Below are 21064 nucleotides of genomic sequence, written 5' to 3'. Positions count from 1 at the left end.
CCGTCAGATCCTACCTATTCCCTCCTTGAGGTATCGGTGCCCAATAAGCTTGAGGTATTCCTCCACAGCTTTTGTAGCCAGTGTATTCTCCCGGAAAATCATGTGCTCGCGCTCCATGAATCGATCCACTTCACACATCGCCATGTCAGAGAGAAACTCCTGAGGGATAGCGACATATTTTGCTTGTAAGATACAGATTTTCCCATTTAAACCTTGTTATAGTCTTTTACCTTGGTTTTCCCAGTGCTTTGGAGGATGTGCACCAAGGCAAACGCCACTTCCTCTTTGCTTTTCACGCTCAACAGCGGCTCCAGAACTGCGCACAGTGTTCGGTAGTTGTTGGTGATGTACTCAGCGAACTCCTTGTACAGCTCCATGGGGAGGATGTTCATGGTTTGGTAGCGGGATTTGACACGAAGTGAGGCGTTGATAATTTTGCCACTCCCGACACCGCCGCTTTTGGCTAAAACGCTGGACTGGATGACGGGATACCACTGTTCTACAAATTGACGGCCTGTGATGCTGGAGATGGGGATGCTGACAAGGCCGATGTATGTGCTTTTCTCCTAGAAGCAGAATTGGAAAAGTACAGTAATTTTTGGACTATAAACCCTGCTTTTTTCCGTTCATTTTGAATCCTGCGTCTTATAGTCCAGTGCAGCTTATTTGTTCATTTAATAGGGTTAATAGATTACTCTTTGTTTTACAGCAGTGTCATACGCCTGCCATAAGACACTGTCATGACATAATGAATTATGACACCAACTCCATTTATGTCCAACTTGGATCTTTACATCCATTCAAAAGCGAGATAATTTGCCGGATGACACAAAATCTGTCATAAGCATTCCTTAATGCTCATGGCAGTGTCATGTCATCATCATGATGATCTTATGACAGGCTTGTAGCGCCACTGTCAAATAAGGTGTTACCAAATACCATAACTAGCAATTAATGAAACAAGAAATAATTAGCACAGAACATGAATTTTGATATTTATTTACATCTGTAGCCCTGCAATGCATGCTAGGAGGCATGTTGGATGACAACAGTGTTGATAGCACGTGGCAGCAAAGCTTGACTGTCTCCCCCAAGGGAGCGATGATGGCGAAATGATGCTTCTTGAAGCAATGAAGGTTTGCAGCCAATTGGTTCAAAACTTCATGGTGGTTCATTTGGTGTTATGATGGCGCTGTCAAATAAAGTGTTACCGGCTGATAACTTTTGGTGTAAATATCGCACAGCACAGTGAGGACAGCTGTGGGTTATAGTCCACTGCGGCTTATCAATGAAAAAAATTCAGTTTTCGTGGCAAATTTGGTGGGTGGCGGGCTTATAGTCAGGTGCGTCCTATAGTCCGGAAATTACAGTAGCTTTTATAATATAGCAATAAATGATTGTCGGTAGTGTTGTCCGATGCTATTGGGTAGCAGATAATATCGGCCGATAAGAACATTTTAAAATGATAACGGATTATATTGATTTTTCGTTATCGGTTTTGGGCCAATATGCATGTTACCTTCATAGTGAATGTACTGTAGAAGACTTCTGCCTTTGTACAAGGGCTGGTCACATCTTAGCACATCAGTTATGCTCACAACTCCGCCCTCCTGACTGGTGCTGCCCAATTGTCCGTCAACACATCGTGTTTACCTGTTACGGCTACGTACATTCCTCCTATTTACGGCGTGTTTTTCTGCTCGTTAACATTAATAATCAAAATGGTGAAGTCGTGTGTGGCGGTCGGTTGCAATAACAGAGAAGATAGACGGAGAGACTTGAAGTTCTACCGGATTCCGAGAGACCCGGAGAGGAGAGAGCGAGATGGGCTGCTGCAATTCGACGAGAAAACTGGGCTCCAAACGATTACCACAGATTATGTAGTAGTAATTTTTTCTGGTAAGATGCATTTAATATATATTTAGAGGGTTTGGGGCTGACAACCACAATTAAGATCATTGCTAGGCTAATCGCCGACAACATACACGTATGTATGTAGTGAGAGTGCTATCGCTAAACCATATAAACATTAAAAGCCCTAGCTCCATTGACAAATGACATGAAATACATTAAACTTGACAGTGGATGTTAGCAAGAACAAAAGATTTTGAATTGACAATTTCGTAACTCACCTTTCCAAGCACAAGATAGATTCCTGCCTAATTTTCGTGGACGAGGACCTGTTTCACCCAACCAGCAACGAAGTATTTATAAGCCTCCAAGCTCTTAAAGTTTTTCAAACTTTAGTGAGAATAGGCTGATTTTGTGTGGACAAGATAGTTGTAAATATCAGGGTAGCTAGCAGATGTCAGGCAAATACGGCGAAGACAGCGGGTCGAAAAACATCGATTTAGGCATCAAATATGGATCTGGCGAATGGATAAACTGAAGCTTTTCCACATAACGCCTTTTATGCATCGCATCCAGTGAGTTTACGGCATCCGAAAGCACCGGGTCTTCCATGAAATGCATTATAAATTGCTCGATCAATTGAGACCATTGATAATACAGACACAAAATGACGGACAAGGGGGCGGAACAATACAGCGATCACGTGATTTTGTGACGTCGGTGGGTAGGGTCTATTGACCATTAGATGTTTCTAAACTAAAATGCTTGGGATTTGTTATGTGAGCATTATCATTATTAAAGCATCCAGTCGGGCATCACAATACAATTTGCCACAATGTTGTGTATGAAAGCATTCATATTTTGGGCAAAGGTGAATTGAACGCATCATATTTACATTACTGTGAACGCAATCATTCTAGCGGTTGTGAGCTGCGTTCATGAGTTCAGAATTAGAGCCTTTCCGAGAAAACTGTAGATCAGGGGTGCCCAATACCGGTCCTCAAGAGTCCCTATCCAGCTTGTTTTCCATGTCTCCCTCCTTTAACACACCTGAATCAAATGATCAGCTCATCAGAAGGCTCTGCAGCAGCCTGATAACAATCCTGATAGTTGATTCAGGTGTGTTAGAGGAGGGAGACATGGAAAACAAAGTGGATAGGGGCTCTCGAGGACCAGGATTGGGCACCCCTGCTGTAGATAAAGCACTAGGCTAAAAACACACTATAAAAGAAAAATCCAAATGTTAATAGCAGAGAACTATCCAACCTGGCAACCCAAGCTGCCTGTTATGGCTGTGCTGCCACATTGTAGGATGTGTGTGAGTAGAACTTTCCTTCGTGTGCATCATCGACCAAATGTAACTACATATTCATTTCTTTATATAAAGTTTTTGGTGGTTACTTTGGAATCCCTGCATTCATTTTTTTGAACCATTGAACCTTTGAACCAAATTTTGAATGATGAACTGCAATTTGAACCAGTTCCTGTAGAAAATGAACTTTCACAACACTGATTAGCCATAATATGTCCATGAAAATTGGTATCGGTTTGATATCAGATATTTGGAGTTGGACAATATCGAGATGTCGGTTTTCGGTTAAAAAGTAATTATCGGACAACTGTAATTGCAGTTACCTTGCGTCGTTTTTTGTCCGTCTCCTTATAGAGGTGCAAGCGAAGGCTACGAATGGTGGGCAGGTTGTTGAACTCGAAATGCTCGCCCCAGAAGACGGTGTCCGTGCGAGGTTTGCTGGTGGTGCGGGCATATAGCATGTCGTCCAGACACAGCTCACAGTAGTAGCGCTTCTTCGTTGGCAAGTCCCGGGCTTCAATGATCCATAACTTGAGCACATTTTCCACTCGCCTGCTGTTGTCCTGGATGAGGAGCGAAACGGTTTCATTAATTTTAGCGCTTGAAATTTGATAGCTAATGCTAATTGAAATTCTTTTGACTGTCATTGCCAGAAATAGAGGTTCAAGCGACTGTGAAGGTTAATTGTGATTCAGAACTTTAATTGTTGTTTTTTGGCAATGAACTCAAAACGGATAAGATGTCTATCGCCGTCAATGGGAATAAAACATCACTCAATGCTAGCCATCCTAGTCCAAATTTGTTTAATGCTGATCACTGTTAATGGCAGTGAATAAGTCAAAATATTACATCTTAACTTTATGAATAAATGTGCTAATATTATGACAATGACACCCAGGGGCGGATCTGATATAAATGGCGTGGTGATAGGGTGGCAAACATTTCATGAAGGTATAATACATCATAGATTCTTTGAACAATGATACAATATAGTGCTGCAACGATTAATCGATTTACTTGAGTAATTCAATTAGAAAAAAGATTCAAATTAAGTTTTGCTGCTTCGAGTATTCGTTAAATTAAAGTCGCGTTGTAATGGTTTGTTTTGAACGTGTTTGCATTTAGTTTTATTGATTTGGGTGGATACATTGCCCTCTAGTGGCAACAGACAAGATGACATAACTCATTTCACATGGCTGAATCCAGCTGCTCCCTGTTAAGACAAACATAAGCTAAGTTTTTGTTTGAGCTATTGTTTTTTTACTGCATCCGTAATTTAGTTTATAGGTATATTTATCCATCTTTTTGTGTTTGAACCATTTGTTAAGAGCCTTGTTAAGAAAAGTGAAAATTTTTAAACATTAGCATTTTGTAGCATTTAAGCTAGCGGGCGATAACAATTGTTTTTTTGTTGTACTTATATCCTCATTTATTTATTAATTTATTTTAATACCATTTGAAGCTCAGCTCAGGTATATTAATTTTTCATGTTCCTTATCCGATTACTCGATTATTCAAACTAGCTAGTTCATCAATTAATCGACTACTAAAATAATCGATAGCTGCAGCCATAATGCAATATTCTGCGACGATTCGGTTCAAAGGCTTTCAATTGATTTAATACAAAATGATAAAGACATTTAACACAATCAGTTCCAATTTACCTCAAGCAATGAAAAATACAAATCAAGTTTTGATTTGTTTGACAATATTGTTGATTTTTTTTAAAATCAAAACAGCATGCCGAAAATGTAATCATTTGGCATTTTGACCAAATTACGTTCAATTGTGCTAAACAAATCAATATATTGATCCATATGGATTAATTGTTACACCCCTAGTGTTAACATATGGCAGACGTGTCAATCGCTAGGTTCTTATGCGATTAATTTCAATTGAAAACCTTTATTATTTTAACTAAAAACACAGTATTACTAGACCAACTGGTTATGTTGTGATGTAATAGAAGAAATACATTGCTGATTTTACCTCATTATTTGATTGTCTTAATAACAATGTGATTAATTGTGATTAATCGCAAAAACCTTGTGCGCTAAATTTTTACCTTTTATTGTTGCCAAGCTACAATAAAAACACATTTTTGGCCGTTAATGGGTAAATCAGACTTGAATTAGAATAAGGCTCACCTTGTTGGGTTTGACAGCTCTTTGCAGGTTTTCAATCCACTTGTCCCTCTCCGAAGCGGAACGGCAGGCAAAACATTTTGTCCCTGAATTAGTTGTAACCTAAAGATGAAAAAAAGACTATTTTATCAATTAAAGGAACTACCTACGTGAAGTTGGCCCCCCATCAGACGCAAATGTATAGAAAAATTATGTCATTAATTGCAAGTCACGTCGTCAATTGAAATGAATATCTCAAGCCTCCCATTTACTGCAAAATGCACCCGAATGAGTGTCATTTGTTTGTGCTACGTTTGCACTAGTTGTTAGTAGCCCAGTAGCCAGTCAGTCAGTAGCAACCTGGTGGCCGAAAATGCCATTGCATGTAATTGACATTCCACTATATAAATTTAAAATGAAGACTTTGAAGGTAAAATGCTGTCGATAAAAGTTGTAAAGCTATAAAACAAACAACAAAAATGAATGAAATTATCAAAAAAAATGTTTTTGAAAAAACCCAGAAAATCACATTGTTTGATTTTTAAAGAATTTATTTGTAAATCATGGTGGAAAATAAGTATTTGGTCAATACCAAAAGTTCATCTCAATACTTTATTATGTACCCTTTGTTGGCAATAACGGAGGCCACCCGTTTTCTGTAACTCTTCACAAGCTTTTCACACACTGTTGCTGGTATTTTGGCCCATTCCTTCATGCAGATCTCCTCTGGAGCAGTATGTTTTGGGGCTGTCGTTGGGCAACACAGACTTTCAACTCCCTCCACAGATTTTCTATGGGGTTGAGATGTTGAGACTGGCTAGGCCACTCCAGGACCTGGAATGCTTCTTACGAAGCCACTCCTTTGTTGCCCTGGCTGGAAGTTTGGGATCGTCATACTGAAAGACCCAGCCACGTCTCATCTTCAATACCCTTGGTGATGGAAGGAGATTTTCACTCAAAATCTCTCGATACATGGCCCCATTCATTCTTTCCTTTACACAGATCAGTCGTCCTGGTCCCTTTGCAGAAAAACAGCCCCAAAGCATGATGTTTCCACCCCCATGCTTCACAGTGGGTATGGTGTTCTTCGGCTGCAATTGAGTATTCTTTCTCCTCCAAACACGAGAACCTGTGTTTCTACCAGAAAGTTCTATTTTGGTTTCATCTGACCATAACACATTCTCCCAGTCCTCTTATGGGTCATCCAAATGCTCTCTAGCAAACCGCAGACGTGCCTAGACGTGTACTGGCTTCAGCAGGGGGACACGTCTGTCAGTGCAGGATTTGAGTCCCTGGCGGCACATTGTGTTACTGATAGTAGCCTTTGTTACTGTGGTCCCAGCTCTCTGTAGGTCATTTACCTCCTGTGTGGGTCTGGGATTTTTGCTCACCGTTCTTGTCATCATTTTGACGCCACGGGGTGAGATCTTGCATGGAGCCCCAGATCGAGGGAGATTATCAATGGTCTTGTATGTCTTCCTTTTTCTAATAATTGCTCCCACAGTTGATTTCTTTACACCAAGCGTTTTACCTATTGCAGATTCAGTCTTCCCATCCTGGTGCAGGTCAACAATTTTGTCTTTGGGGTCCTTCGACAGCTCTTTGGTCTTGGCCATAGTTTGGAGTGTGACAGACTGAGGTTGTGGACAGGTGTCTTTCATACCGATAATGAGTTACAACAGGTGCCATTAATACAAGTAACGAGTGGAGCCTTGCTAGATCTCGTTAGACCTTGTTAGAAGAAGTTAGACGTCTTTGACAGCTTGAAATCTTGCTTGCTGTAGGTGACCAAACACTTATTTTCCACTCTAATTTGGAAATAAATTCTTTAAAAATCAAACAATGTGATTTTCTGTTTATTTTTCCCCATATTCTGGCTCTCATGGTTTAGGTTTACCCATGTTGACAATTACAGGCCTCTCTAATCTTTTCAAGTAGGAGAACTTGCATAATTGGTGGTTGACTAAATACTTATTTGCCCCACTGTATCTTGTAAATTAATTTTAATCTTGTAAGTCTATTCATTATTTATTTATTCGTTTCAGGGTCATCGAGCGCTATATAAGTATAACACCACCACCACCACCACCCACCCCTCCCCCGCCACAAAAATCTAACTCGACGGAGGTGCTGCAATTGACGTCATCACTCGAAATTAATATCTCAATATCTATAAAATGATAGCAGCGCAAGTGAAAATGTATTGAGCACAAACTAGCACAAATGTAGCGTAAATGAACAGCACCATTTTGGGTCCATTTTGCAATACATGGGGGGCTGCGTGACGTCATCACTCGAAATTAATATCTCAAAAATGATAGCAGCACAAACGAAAATGTTTACGGCACAAACCAGCACAAACGTAGCACAAACGATTGACACCATTTTTAGTCATTTTTAATCAAAATGGTGGACTTCTTGACCTCAGAATGATTAAAAAAGAATTGTTAATATTTCATAAACAATAGCAGCACAAACCTAGCACAAAGGAATGGCATATTTTTTCTATAAATTTGCATTCTCTAGCAGTGAACCATATTTCAAAAAACTGTTTTTACACACCTCAAAGCAATACTCTTGCCCTAAAATGCTAGAATGGACGGGTTTAATGACGGCGTCTTCGTCCAGCACCAAGTCCAAAGCCTCGGCAGCACTGCTGGGAGAAAGCAGCGACTCGTGGGAGTGGGATTCTTTGAAACTCTGCATCAAGCGTGTCCTTGTGGGATTCAAAGAATAGAAAGAAAAAACACACAATGTGTTCACTTTCACAGCTCCAAGTGTGTAACTGTCATCATCCTTAAATAAACGTATCCAGAAAGACTTTGATTCGATACACATGTGAGTCACGATGACTCGGGGAGCCCTAACGCATCACACCTGACAATCTAAATATATTTTTAGAGATGATCCTTTTATAATGAGTTTTGGGGGTGGGAAGAAGCAAAAGCACTGGGTTTTCATTTCTTGTTGTTTGCAGTTTGGCTTGTTGACTCGGCGCGTCTGCGTCATTCGTTAGCAGGAGTCGCAGCGCCGAGGAAAATGTAGGAGTGAAAATCAGTTCATTTCCGAGTTTTAAAAGGTAGATGTGGTGAAATTGCAGCTGGGAGAGCATTTTCATTTCAATGCGAAGCGTGGTTGAAGTTTGTCGAGGCATTATGAGAGTGTTATTAGGCGTGGAATTAGCGTTGCATAGCTTTGACCAGGCAATTAGACATTAGAATTTGAATTATTTCAGCACATAACACAAGGGATTAAGAATGCAAAGGTAAAATTAAAGCTGTATCTTTGGAGTGTTAATTCAGTCCTGCACTCAAATGTCAATCAAAAGATGAAGTACACAAAAATTAAAAAGAAAAAAAAAAAAACAAGAGCTTGGCAGGGCCCACTTTGAGCAGCTGCGAGAGTGCGAAGTTGGACGTCGGATGCGACGCCGGCATCAACGGGAGAATTAAGTGTGTGTGGGCAGAACGGCAAGCCGGCTGTGAAGGCAGCTGTCGGGCAGCGGTACCAATCCGGGCCAGGAAGTCAAGGTGACCACCCCCTCTGACCTCTACTACCTTCGCCATGTAAACTTTGTCTTCATTTCAAGTTAATTCCACTTTATTGTTAAGCTTTTGTGGTTACTTGCCCTGAAAATGTCTATTTTCCTCCTCTAGTGGCTCGTGTCAGCATAATAGCTCCACTTTTTACATCTTCACTTCCTGTACATGTCGTGACTGAATTGTGTTAGTACAGCAGAAAATTTCTGACAACAATGCAGGCCAGATTCCCCGTGAGATGTGACCCCGCATTAGAATGCAAAAACAAGACGAAGCAAGCCTTAGGAAAGGCATGCTTTTTTTTTTTTTTTGTATCTGAACACAAATATGCGTATAATGATAATTTTCTGTGCCTTTAACGGCGATAAACGCCCAATCAAATCACTCAATGGATGGAATCAAATGGATTGGATGTCACTGTCAAAGTCGCCATTTGTGAGAATACCAAATGGTTCCTACTTCTATATCCGTTAATGGATTATTTTAAATAGATAGTGATAGTTGATCACCAAAAATTTAACCAATCTTTGCCGCTAAATGCATCAAGCGTCAGTTAGCCCTATTAGCCCACTAGCATTTTGGTTGCAGACATTCGTGGTCATTGTATGAGCATGTAACCGTTAGATTATTGTTGCTTCTTATCTCTTTACATACTTTAACGACCCCAATATAATGTTTATGATTGAAACATCTGCTGATCTGTTTTGCGTTAATGTGGGAAGGAGTAGAATGTGTATTGGCCTTTCCAAGTCGTTACTGTGTGGTAGTAGGTTTACGGGCACTAGATGGTTTTGTAAATTTGTAAGTGAATCCACCCAGATAATAACTGTTTAGTAAAAGCTCACATTTGGCTCACATTCAGACTGTTCCAGCCTAAAAGGTATTAAGATGTGAAAGAAATAAAGACTTAGAGATCTGATCAGAGATGGGTAGAGCACCCGAAAATCTTACTCAAGTAAGAGTAGCATTACGTTAAAATAATATTACTCAAGTAAAAGTAGTCGAGTAAAAAAAATGGTGAAAGGAATACTCAAGTAATTAGTAACATTGTGAGTAACTACAACAATAAACTAAGATTCGACCAGCACGTCAACCACATCACCAGAACTGCCTTCTTCCACCTCAAGAACATAGCCCGTCTTCGCCCCTCCCTCACCTTCTCTGCAGCTGAAACTCTTATCCATGCCTTCATCTCCTCCAGACTTGACTACTGTAAAAGCATTCTTTTTGGTTCTCCATCCAAACTCATCAATAAACTACAATATATCCAAAACTCCGCTGCACGCCTTCTCACCCGGACCCCCTATAGGAACCACATTACCCCCGTTCTCCATAAACTGCACTGGCTTCCTATTTCATACAGAATTCAGTTCAAAATCCTCCTTATCACTAACAAAGCACTCAACAACTTGGCCCCTCCCTACCTCACAGACCTTCTCTGTCCCCACAACCCCTCCCGTCACCTCCGCTCTTCTAATGGCAATGTCCTCGAACCGCCCCAACAAAGAACACACCGAACTTGGGGGGGACAGAGCCTACTCCGTTGCTGCCCCATCCCTTTGGAACTCACTCTCTAAATCCAGCCGTACCTGTAAAGACCTTCCCACGTTCAAAAAACTGTTAAAAACTCACCTTTTTAAACTACCTTTTAACATATAATTATTTTCTTTATTGTTTTGTTCTGTTCACGTTGTTTGCTGTTTTTTGTTCCTACTGTAAAGCATCTTTGAGCATTGGGAAAAAAGCGCTGTACAAATAATGTATTATTATGATTAGTAGTAGTAGTAGTAGTAACCGCTTACGATGTTTGATTTTTTTAAATGTTTTTTTTCTCAGCACAAAGTTATCTATATGAACTGTTATTATTACCATACTTTTCAGACTATAAGCCACTATTTTTCCACCTCATTTTGAATTATGTGGCTTATAGACCAGTGCGGATTATTTGTTGATTTATTGGGTTAATAGTAGGGCTGTCAAACAATTAAAATTTTTAATCGAGTTAATTACAGCTTAAAAATTAATTAATCGTAATTAATCGCAATTTATCGCAATTCAAGCCATCTATAAATATGCCATATTTTTATGTAAATTATGGTTGGAATGGAAAGATAAGACACAAGATGGATATATACATTCAAAATACAGTACATAAGGACTATTTGTTTATTATAACAATAAATCAACAAGATGGCATTAACACTATTAACATTCTGTTAAAGCGATCCATGGATAGAAAGACTTGTAGTTCTTAAAAGAAACATGTTAGTACAAGTTTTAGAAATTTTATATTAAAACCCCTCTTAATGTTTTCGTTTTAATAAAATTTGTAAAATTTTCAATCAAAAAATAAACTAGTAGCCCGCCATTGCTGATGTCAGTAATTACTTACACAATGCTCATGGTTGCTGAAGCCTATAAAATCAGTCGCACCCAAGCGCCAGCAGGGGGCGGCATAACTCTATAAAACACAACAAGTGAGCGTTTCACTGTGTACTGTCATTTAAATCTCTCTGAGTGGGGCATCTGCGTTAATTGCGTCAAATATTTTAACGTGATTAATTTAAAAAATTAATCAACGCCTGTTCACGCGATAATTTTGACAGCCCTAGTTAATAGGTAACACTTTATTTGACGGTGGCATCATAACTGGCAGCATCATAACTGAAGAAATAATTAGCATGGAACATGAATTTTGATTGTTATTTCCATCTGTGTAGCGCTGCAATTCATGCTAGGAGGCATGCTGGACGAAAACAGTGTTTACAAAGCAGCAAAGTGGCAGCAAAGGTTGACTGTCTCCTCCAAAGGAGTATTGATGGCCAAATGACACTTCTTGAAGCACTGAAGCGTTGTGCCAATTGGTTCAAAGCTTCATGGTAGTTTATTTGGTTTTGTGTACCGGTTAATAACTTTTGGTGTAAATATCCAATAATACAGTGAGGACAGCTGTAGCCTATAGTCCAGTGCAGCTTATCGATGAACAAATGCCGATATTCGTGCCAAGTTTGGTGCATGGCGGCTTATAGTCAGTGCGTCCTGTAGTCCGAGAATTAGGGTATACCCTTAAGAAGAAGACTATAAGCTGCTACATAACCACATAAAGCCAAATAAATACCCACAAAAATAATTGAATTTCATCGCGAGAAAAAAAAAACTGAAATGAAGCATCGTTCGTCTGAAGAGCATGAGTGCCGTCTAGTAGAGAAAATATAGTTACTATTATGAAACTAAAAGCATCATATCTCCGGTTTTCCGTAGTCAATCGGTGACTAATAAAAAGTGTGAGAAAAGTTAATGGCAGCACTCTATAGCAAATCCTTTTTTTTTTTTTTTTTTTTTTTTTAATTTTTTTTTTTTTTTTTACAGTGCTTTAAAGACGCCATTTGATTGAACAGGCCGGTGTGATCATAGAACGACAAGCTTGAGTCTGATTGATTTAATGGAGTCATGTGATTATTGTTGCGCCATCTCATTGGTTAAACTGGTAGCGCCACTGTTGGCGTCTCTGGGGGAAAAAAATGAAAAATGAAAATCTAATATGTAGAATAAAGTAGAAAAATGCAATGACTAGTGTAGCCCAAAGTAGCAGAATAAGAGTAGCGTTTCTTCTTCATAAATCTACTCAAGTAAAAGTATAAAGTATGGCTTAGTAAAACTACTTTCATAAGTACATTTTTCTCAAAAGGTTCAAGTAAATATAATGAAATAAAAGTTAACGCGCCTTTGAATCTGATAAACTGTAATTTAGTAGTTCTCTAGAAAACAATATTTTTTAATTAATAAAATCTGTTTTTGAAAAACAAAATAATGTTGCATTTTATGTTGCAAATAATGTTGCATTTTATGTTTTAGTAAAGGAAGGTATAATATTGGAGTTTGGAAAGAAAACCTTTTAACCTGGGGTGGTGTGGCTCAGTGGTAGAGTAGTTGTCCCCCAACCCAGAGGTTGTGGGTTCAATTCTCCACCCTGATGAACTCGTCTAAGTGTCTTTGAGCAAGACACTGAACCCCACGTTGCTCCTGGTGCTATGTCACCAGTAGGTGGATGGCGAGATAGTGTAAAGCGCTTTGAGCGCCTTAAAAGTTGGAAAAGCGCTATATAAGTATTACACCATTAAAAAAAAAAAAAAAAAAAACTTTTGGTATACATTGTTTAAAATTGGGATCTGCAAAGAGTGATGCTAGGCAAGAAAACTGTGATCATTGCACCCCTAACCACAGCACATCCTCTGATTCTACTCTATATAACTGGACTGTGTCAATGGCAGTGAAAGGGTTAGGACAAAAACAGGACAGATTGCAAAAAGGAAAATAACTAACCTTTCTTGATCGGCGCTACGGAACCGAGGCAAAATCATCTGTCGGAAACTGCTCGTCCGGTCCAGTTTGGGCTGGCTTTTGGCCCTCTTGATGGAGCCCTTCAGCCTTCGATTGAGGAAACTCTGAACATTGCAAAAAAGTCACGAGAAATACCCAAACGTAAACCATAACAGTAGTCAATACATTTGCTCAAATGTGTTTTTCATGCACTTACTGGCTGTCTGAAGGACTGTGGGGTGGTGTTGGGAGGCGTTTCCATGCTTGACTGTCGCACAGAGGCAAAACTTGCCCTCCGTGATTGGTCTAGGCAGGAAAATGCAATCATAACAAGTTTAATCATGATTGGACAGATGCACAAAAAGCCTTTTGGAAGCATTAAGTTAATTTGGAATCAACGCTTGACCGTCAACAACATTGCCAATAAACATGAAGACAGACATCCACAGTGACAAAGTAGCTTTTACTGACTAATTGTGACATGTACGTAAGCAAATGTGAGCTATTTCAACTCAAAGTATCATTTTCTGCTTTCTTCTATGCTATTTTAGCTTGTCTTTTACTTCAATGTAAGCAAAAGACACACACTGTCATCCTGCCATTTCCTCCCAAGGCCTGCGAGCGGGCCGCTCGCCAGGTTCTATTCTGAAAGCCGGGATAATTGTTTGGTCTCCATGGTAACGACTAGTTCGCGTTTCAACCGCTCAAGGTGGCGGCACGGTACAAACAAAAAGGCGGGCGACGCGGCGCACGTTCTGAATCTGAGCTGGTTCTTGGGCGGTGAGGCACCTGACTGAGTGGTTTGACGCAAAACATGTGTTTGCGTGCACATGCGCGTGTGTGTGTTGACTCTCTCCATTCGGGATGTAAATTGTTAGGTGTGTGGGCGGCTCCAGCCTCCAGCTAGCTGCGATACCGAGGAAGAAGACTGCAGAGTGGGTGTTAAGAAGCATACTCGCCACTTATCATGCGGCCCTCTATGAATACATGCTTTTTTAATTCAATCAGAGTTGAATGAAATCACAATAATTTTTCTGGCAAAAATTGTTGCAAAACATTCGGGGATGTTTCGTGCCTTTAGGCGAAAGCAGTAGTAATGACCTCAAATTCCAAAATCTGCAGGGTTGTTATATTGATGAGAAATTCGTAATCCAAAATACACATGAAACTGATAATGACACTCGTACAGTGGGGCAAATAAGTATTTGGTCAACCACTAATTGTGCAAGTTCTCCCACTTGAAAAGATTAGCGAGGCCTGTAATTGTCAACATGGGTAAACCTCAACCATGAGAGACAGAATGTGAAAAAAAAAAAAAACTGAAAATCACATTGTTTGATTTTTAAAGAATTTATTTGCAAATCATTGTGGAAAATAAGTATTTGGTCAATACCAAAAGTTAATCTCAATACATTGTTATGTACCCTTTGTTGCCAATAACGGAGGCCAAACGTTTTCTGTAACTTTTCACAAGCTTATCACACACTGTTGCTGGTATTTTGGCCCATTCCTCCATGCAGATCTCCTCTAGAGCAGTGATGTTTTGGGGCTGTCGTTGGGCAACTCGGACTTTCAACTCCCTCCACAGATTTTCTATGGGGTTGAGATCTGGAGATTGGCTAGGCCACTCCAGGACCTTGAAATGCTTCTTACGAAGCCACTCCTTTGTTGCCCCGGCTGTGTGTTTGGGATCATTGTCATGCTGAAAGACCCAGCCACGTCTCATCTTCAATGCCCTTGCTGATGGAAGGAGATTTTTACTCAAAATCTCACGATACATGGCCCCATTCATTCTTTCCTTTACACAGATGAGTCGTCCTGGTCCTTTTGCAGAAAAACAGCCCCAAAGCATGATGTTTCCACTAGGGTTGTTCCGATCATGTTTTTTTGCTCCCGATCCGATCCCGATCGTTTTAGTTTGAGTATCTGCCGATCTCGATATTTCCCGATCCGATTCCTTTTTTTTTGCTCCCGATTCAATTACAATCATTCCCGATATTTTTTCCCGATCGTATACATTTTGGCAATGCATTAAAAAAAAAAGGGAATAAAACTTGGACGAATATATACATTCAACATACAGTACATAAGTACTGTATTTGTTTATTATGACAATTAATCCTCAAGATGGCATCTACATCATTAACATTATTTCTGTGAGAGGGATCCACGGATAGAAAGACTTGTAATTCTTAAAGTATAAATGTGACTTTGTATATTGTGACTAAATATTGCCATCTAGTGTATTTGTTGAGCTTTCAGTAAATGATACTGTAGCCATTTAACTGTTCTGCCCAAATGCATGATGGGAAATGCAACCATGACTGTGCGTAGTGGCACCAATTGATATATCTTCTCTGCGTTGGAAGATAACATAGGGTGTTAAGAAAAAGATCAACTACTACTTTTCTTCCCCACATTGCTTCACACGATATTTCTAATTGTTGAGAGAGGGATTGTCAGGCTTTAGTCAATTAAAAAAAGGCTCCAAAGACTGCCAATACTCACTCTACTCATTTTACGCTGCCTTTTAGCTCTATATATAGATAAAACGGCGCCATTATTGATTGAACGCGACAATGCGTGAGTGGGTCGTCCAGCGTATGCGTTAATTGCGTTAAATATTGTAACGTGATTAATTTTTAAAAAATTAATTACCGCCGTTAACGCGATAAATTTGATAGCCCTACTTTAAGCCAAAACTAAAACTCTGGATGAGTGTAAGACATTTTGTCTGCAACGTTAAATACAATTAGACAACAATTTAATTACAAATATATATATATATTAAAAAAAGGCATTTGGCGGCACGGTGGCTGAGTGGTTAGCACGTCTGCCTCACAGTTCTAAGATCAAGGGTTCAATCCCGGGCTTCGGCCTTCCTGTGTGGAGTTTGCATGTTCTCCCCGTGCCTGCGTGGGTTTCCTCCGGGAACTCCGGTTTCCTCCCACATCCCAAAAACATGCATGGTAGGCTGATTGAACACTCTAAATTGTCCGTAGGTATGAGTGTGCGCGTGAATGGTTGTATGTCTCCTTGTGCCCTGCAATTGGCTGGCAACCAGTTCAGGGTGTCCCCTGCCTACTGCCCCGAGTTAGCTGGGATAGGCTCCAGCACCTCCGCGACCCTCGTGAGGAAAAGCGGCATGGAAAATGAATGAATGAATGAATAAAAAAAGGCATGTCCGATTTTTTTTTGCCGATTCCGATACTTTGAAAATGACGTGATCGGACCCGATCGATCAGCATCCCGATCGATCGGGACAGCTTTAGTTTCCACCCCCATGCTTCACAGTGGGTATGGTGTTCTTCGGATACAATTCAGTATTCTTTCTCCTCCAAACACGAGAACCTGTGTTTCTACCAAAAAGTTCTATTTTGGTTTCATCTGACCATAATACATTCTCCCAGTCCTCTTCTGGATCGTCCAAATGCTCTCTAGCGAACCACAGGCGGGCCTGGACGTGTACTTTCTTCAGCAGGGGGACACGTCTGGCAGTGCAGGATTTGAGTCCCTGGCATTGTGTTACTGATAGTAGCCTTTGTTACTGTGGTCCCTGCTCTCTGTAGGTCATTCACTAGGTCCCCCCGTAGTGTTCTGGGATTTTTGCTCACCGCTCTTGTTATCATTTTGACGGCACGGGGTGAGAGCTTGCATGGAGCCCCAGATCGAGGGAAATTATCGGGGCTCTTGTCTGTCTTCCATTTTCTTAATAATTTCTTTACACCAAGCGTTTTACCTATTGCAGATTCAGTCTTCCCAGCCTCGTGCAGGTCTACAATTTTGTCTCTGGGGTCCTTCGACAGCTCTTTGGTCTTGGCCATAGTGGAGTTTGGAGTGTGACTGACTGAGATTGTGAACAGGTGTCCTTTATACCGATAATGAGTTAAAACAGGTGCCATTAATACAGGTAACGAGTGGAGCCTCTTTGACAGCCAGAAATCTTGCTTGTTTGTAGGTGACCAAATACTTATTTTCCACTCTAATTTGGAAATAAATTCTTTAAAAATCAAACAACGTGATTTTCTGTTTTTTTTCCCCCACATTCTGTCTCTCATGGTTGAGGTTTACCCATGTTAACAATTACAGGCATCTCTAATCTTTTCAAGTAGGAGAACTTGCACAATTGGTGGTTGACTAAATACTTATTTGACCCACTGTATATGATAATAATCTTGTTTTTGAAGATTAAAACATGACAACACACATACAGTATAGTTGCGTTTTTAAAGAAACCATGGAGGACAGATACACCCAAAAATGCATCTTCCACCATCTGCAGTTGAGTAAATAACCACCATCTGTGGAAAAAGCCTCTCGAAACATATTAAATTTTCTACAAGAGTCGGTGAATCTTAATCTAGGACAATACCGCCATCAAAACTAATTACCTCAACTAATGCAACATGATACAATTCCTATGCAAACTGAGGAAATCCACCCCAAGTGCCCAAAACCTGCTACTTGTCGGTGAACAAACGGCCGCTCTGTAAAGTCTACGTTGGTCTGAATGACCAAACCTCAAAAGAGGGTTCAAGGAGGTTCATTTGAAGCGAGCCGCCAAGACAATCAGCCAGCGTGACGGCGTTGAGAGCAAAAAAAAAAAAAACTCAACCATCAACTTGATGCCTCTTTGACAAGCTGACGGCGTCGCCCCAGGAGGTTTTTCAGTCCGAGCGCGCGAATCGAGGGACGTGTGGGAAAAGCCCAAATGAACTCCGACGTGTCAAACACTTGCAGTTAGTTCTTGACCATATCAAACCCGGCATATGTAGAAAAGTGACCTTGAAATATCACATTCTACATCATTTGGACAACACTCAAAAACAGCAGCTCTGCTGTTACCACGGCAACTCCACATAAGCTACTGTAACAGCATTTGAACCAGCTAGGACACCTCGAACTTAAAAATTATAATTCTGATTATGTATTCAAATCCCTTCCCTATTTGTACTAAAGCTGTGGCTTTGAGAGTGTTTAAAGTTGTATTTAAGGGATTATTAGGGACAACCTCCCATAAAAATAATATATTAGTATCAAACTAGAGTTCAAGGAGAAGAGAAAATGTAGAATTATTATAAAAGATGATACAATGAAAATATTATCAAATTTTAAAAGATTAGAAGTAATCAAATAATCATTAAATTGTAATTTTACACTTAATACACTTAATATTTAAAAATAAATAACTAAAATAATTATCAAAAAGTCCAAAAGTATTTAATGATGGAGGATACACTATCACTGGTAGCAGCGTAGGGTCTGGCTGGACTATCGCCTTATGGATGAGGAGTAGACTCTCTTCTGACATGAACAAAGGACAGCTGCGCTCTGGTCTGGTCCACATAAGGCTGTAAGTTGTTTCAGCTGATACATGTTTGTGTATGCATTTGTAATTAAGTTTACTGCTATAGTTTGTGGAGTTATGTGTGAGCAATTTGCTATGAGAATTATAATTGTATAATTGTATATAATTGTAAATAAGTATCATTTAAGCTAGCGGACTAGCTAGAGGCAAATTAGGCTGATTTAATCGACTAAATTTCCATATTGATCAGACGATATAGACGTTTGACACTGATTGTTTTGTGTCAAGCGTTTTACTGTTAAAATGCATGTCATTTTGAACATATGTGTACAAATGTGTGTTAAAGCTTTACAAATTGTCAAAAGTGATGGAAGTAAAAAGTTTCAAAAAGCACAATTGCAGTTTGATGTCTTTAAAGCTGAACAACTTTACATTTAGTAAGGACAGAACATTTCATATAAATAAAGCAAGGAAAAAAATAAGATACTGTGAGCATAAGCGGAGTTTCGGGGGGGCTCTATGTAATTGACTTTCCTATATCTGATAATAGGAATTATAGGACTAAATCTGAGTTTTCCAGTAAAATATTGTCTATAAAAGTTGTAAAGTAATAAAACAAACAACAAAAATGAATGAAATGAAAACAAAAAAAATTATAATGGGTCAAAATTATTTTTCGAACAGATCATGTGACTAGCACCTTAGCTAGTCATTTAGGGCAAGAGGCACCGAAAACCGAAGAGGCAAGATGACAGACAACACTGAAAAAGCAGTTTCTGCTCTTGCACTCCTCTTTAAAATAAACTGCGGTATTTTAAGCCAAAAGAACTGTTGTGTTTGATAGAACAATATGTCTATATGCTGCCATAGCAGATTCATGGCGCATTAAGCCCCTGAACTAATTTTAATTTGTCCGTTTTACCCTGAAAACCCCCGTTTACAGACGTCGCGCAACCGCTTTTGTTTCAACCTAGTCATAAAAATAATGTAAGTAATCGGATTTATTATTCGAAATGTCTGTCATTTTTAGCTTAAGATCATTAACTGATGTCTAATATGGCGTTTTAAAAAAAAACGACTTTAAAAAAATTATTCACTCGTATATTTTAAACTTTTAAACAAATTACGTCACAATGAAAAAATTGGCGTCTGTAAAAAAGTCACGGATATCTACCTCATAACTATCGCTTAATTGTATTTTTTTCGTTACTGTCGCATTTCCCCCGATATTTTAGATTATAAATATTCGATCCAAACAAAGAAAAATTGAAAAATAATATTTAAAAGGGCAAATATATAAAAAAAGAAAATCTCGACCACTCCTTGTTGTCTGCGATTCCTGCATCGCGAACCCTTATTACATTACCATGTTTCACCCACATAATCCCCCAAAAATCCGGCTGTGGCCATTCACAGCTGTGTCTTGACACTTGGTGATACATGCTACATGGAGTTTTTGGATCGAAACGAGGTAAGTACGCGATAATATCTCGTTAAAATCGTGGCATCTTTAATTCTGCTCTCGCCTCCTGTTAGGGTTTTGCTGTTAATTTTTTTTTTTTTTTTTTTTAAATGCACTCCTGTTCAAAACTTTTGTTCCCCCAGAAAATTGAGATTTTAAGCTTTCCAGTGATGTATCACACATGCATATCGGACAATTTTGAAAGTTAGCCAAATTGGGGGTCTCAGAGCGGAACTTCACCTGAGCGTTTTCCGCCATATACGTATTTTTTTTCAAACCAAAGCTTTAAAAACCAACAACAACTGGAGCAAGAACCAAGGATTGAAAATGTGGACCATAAAACGCACCACCAAAATGGTGAGCGGAGTTTCAATTTCCCGCCACTAAAGACGCTAACTGTAAAACAGAGCCACCGCCGGTGTTCTGCCAAATTTTGCACCCTTATTATATTTTGCTCCCAAAGGTGTTGAAGCAGTGAATAAGCCCTCTTTTACATTCACTTGGACTCTCAATATTATCCACAGGTGTTAAATAAACAAGTAACATCATAAACATATACATGCTCAACACGAATATGGTGTAAATTAATGCTTAACGACACAGCGAAGACATAAACAGTGAGAGAGTGGTGTGCAGTTGTTGTGTGCACTACCATGGCAGGATGCGTCTGAGGAGAACTTTTGTACATGTCCGTGCATGATTGAACGTAAGTCAATATTCCTTTATTTAAAGAAAGTTGGTAGTGTTGACTTTGTAACTGCTCTATTCGTGGCCCAGTCCTTCTTAACATATCTGATAGGGTGCAAAATTTGACAGAACACCGGCGGGCGTACCATATTGGATGATGATCTTGGCGAAAAGTATAGCTGTCCTAAGCAGCCTGATTTAGAATTCCCCTCAAAAAGGATGGGAAACACAAAAATGCTCATTTTCAATTTATTATGTTATAAATATTCTTGTAAATTAATTTTATTGCTGACACTGCGTTTCGGGGTCATCAACATGTTGTGCCCAAAAATTGAAATATTCTAAATAAAATTAAGATAAATGTAGTCCTTTAATTGAGCCTAAACCCACAGCCACAGCTCAACATTATTATCATAACAAAAATAATTGAATTACTGTATTTTCCATAAAAAGCGCGGATGT

General features: G+C 39.4%; 1 protein-coding gene across 4 annotated transcripts in view; it reads right to left on the bottom strand.

The window, feature by feature from the left end:
• The window catches only part of LOC130910526 (ras/Rap GTPase-activating protein SynGAP-like), a 62193-nt gene that overhangs the window by 28972 nt on the left and 12157 nt on the right, over positions 1-21064 (bottom strand). For all 4 annotated transcript variants that reach the window (XM_057827915.1, XM_057827916.1, XM_057827919.1 and 1 more), the window contains 7 exons: positions 13363-13451; positions 13149-13270; positions 7849-8002; positions 5311-5409; positions 3487-3726; positions 231-566; positions 15-159 (listed from right to left, as the gene is read on the bottom strand). In XM_057827915.1, the coding sequence (XP_057683898.1) occupies positions 15-159; positions 231-566; positions 3487-3726; positions 5311-5409; positions 7849-8002; positions 13149-13270; positions 13363-13451 (1185 nt within the window). The remainder of the gene's footprint in view (positions 1-14; positions 160-230; positions 567-3486; positions 3727-5310; positions 5410-7848; positions 8003-13148; positions 13271-13362; positions 13452-21064) is intronic.

The sequence above is a fragment of the Corythoichthys intestinalis genome, chromosome 22 (assembly GCF_030265065.1).
Source record: "Corythoichthys intestinalis isolate RoL2023-P3 chromosome 22, ASM3026506v1, whole genome shotgun sequence".
Classification (NCBI taxonomy): domain Eukaryota; kingdom Metazoa; phylum Chordata; class Actinopteri; order Syngnathiformes; family Syngnathidae; genus Corythoichthys; species Corythoichthys intestinalis.
This window is presented reverse-complemented; position numbering and strand designations above follow the sequence as displayed.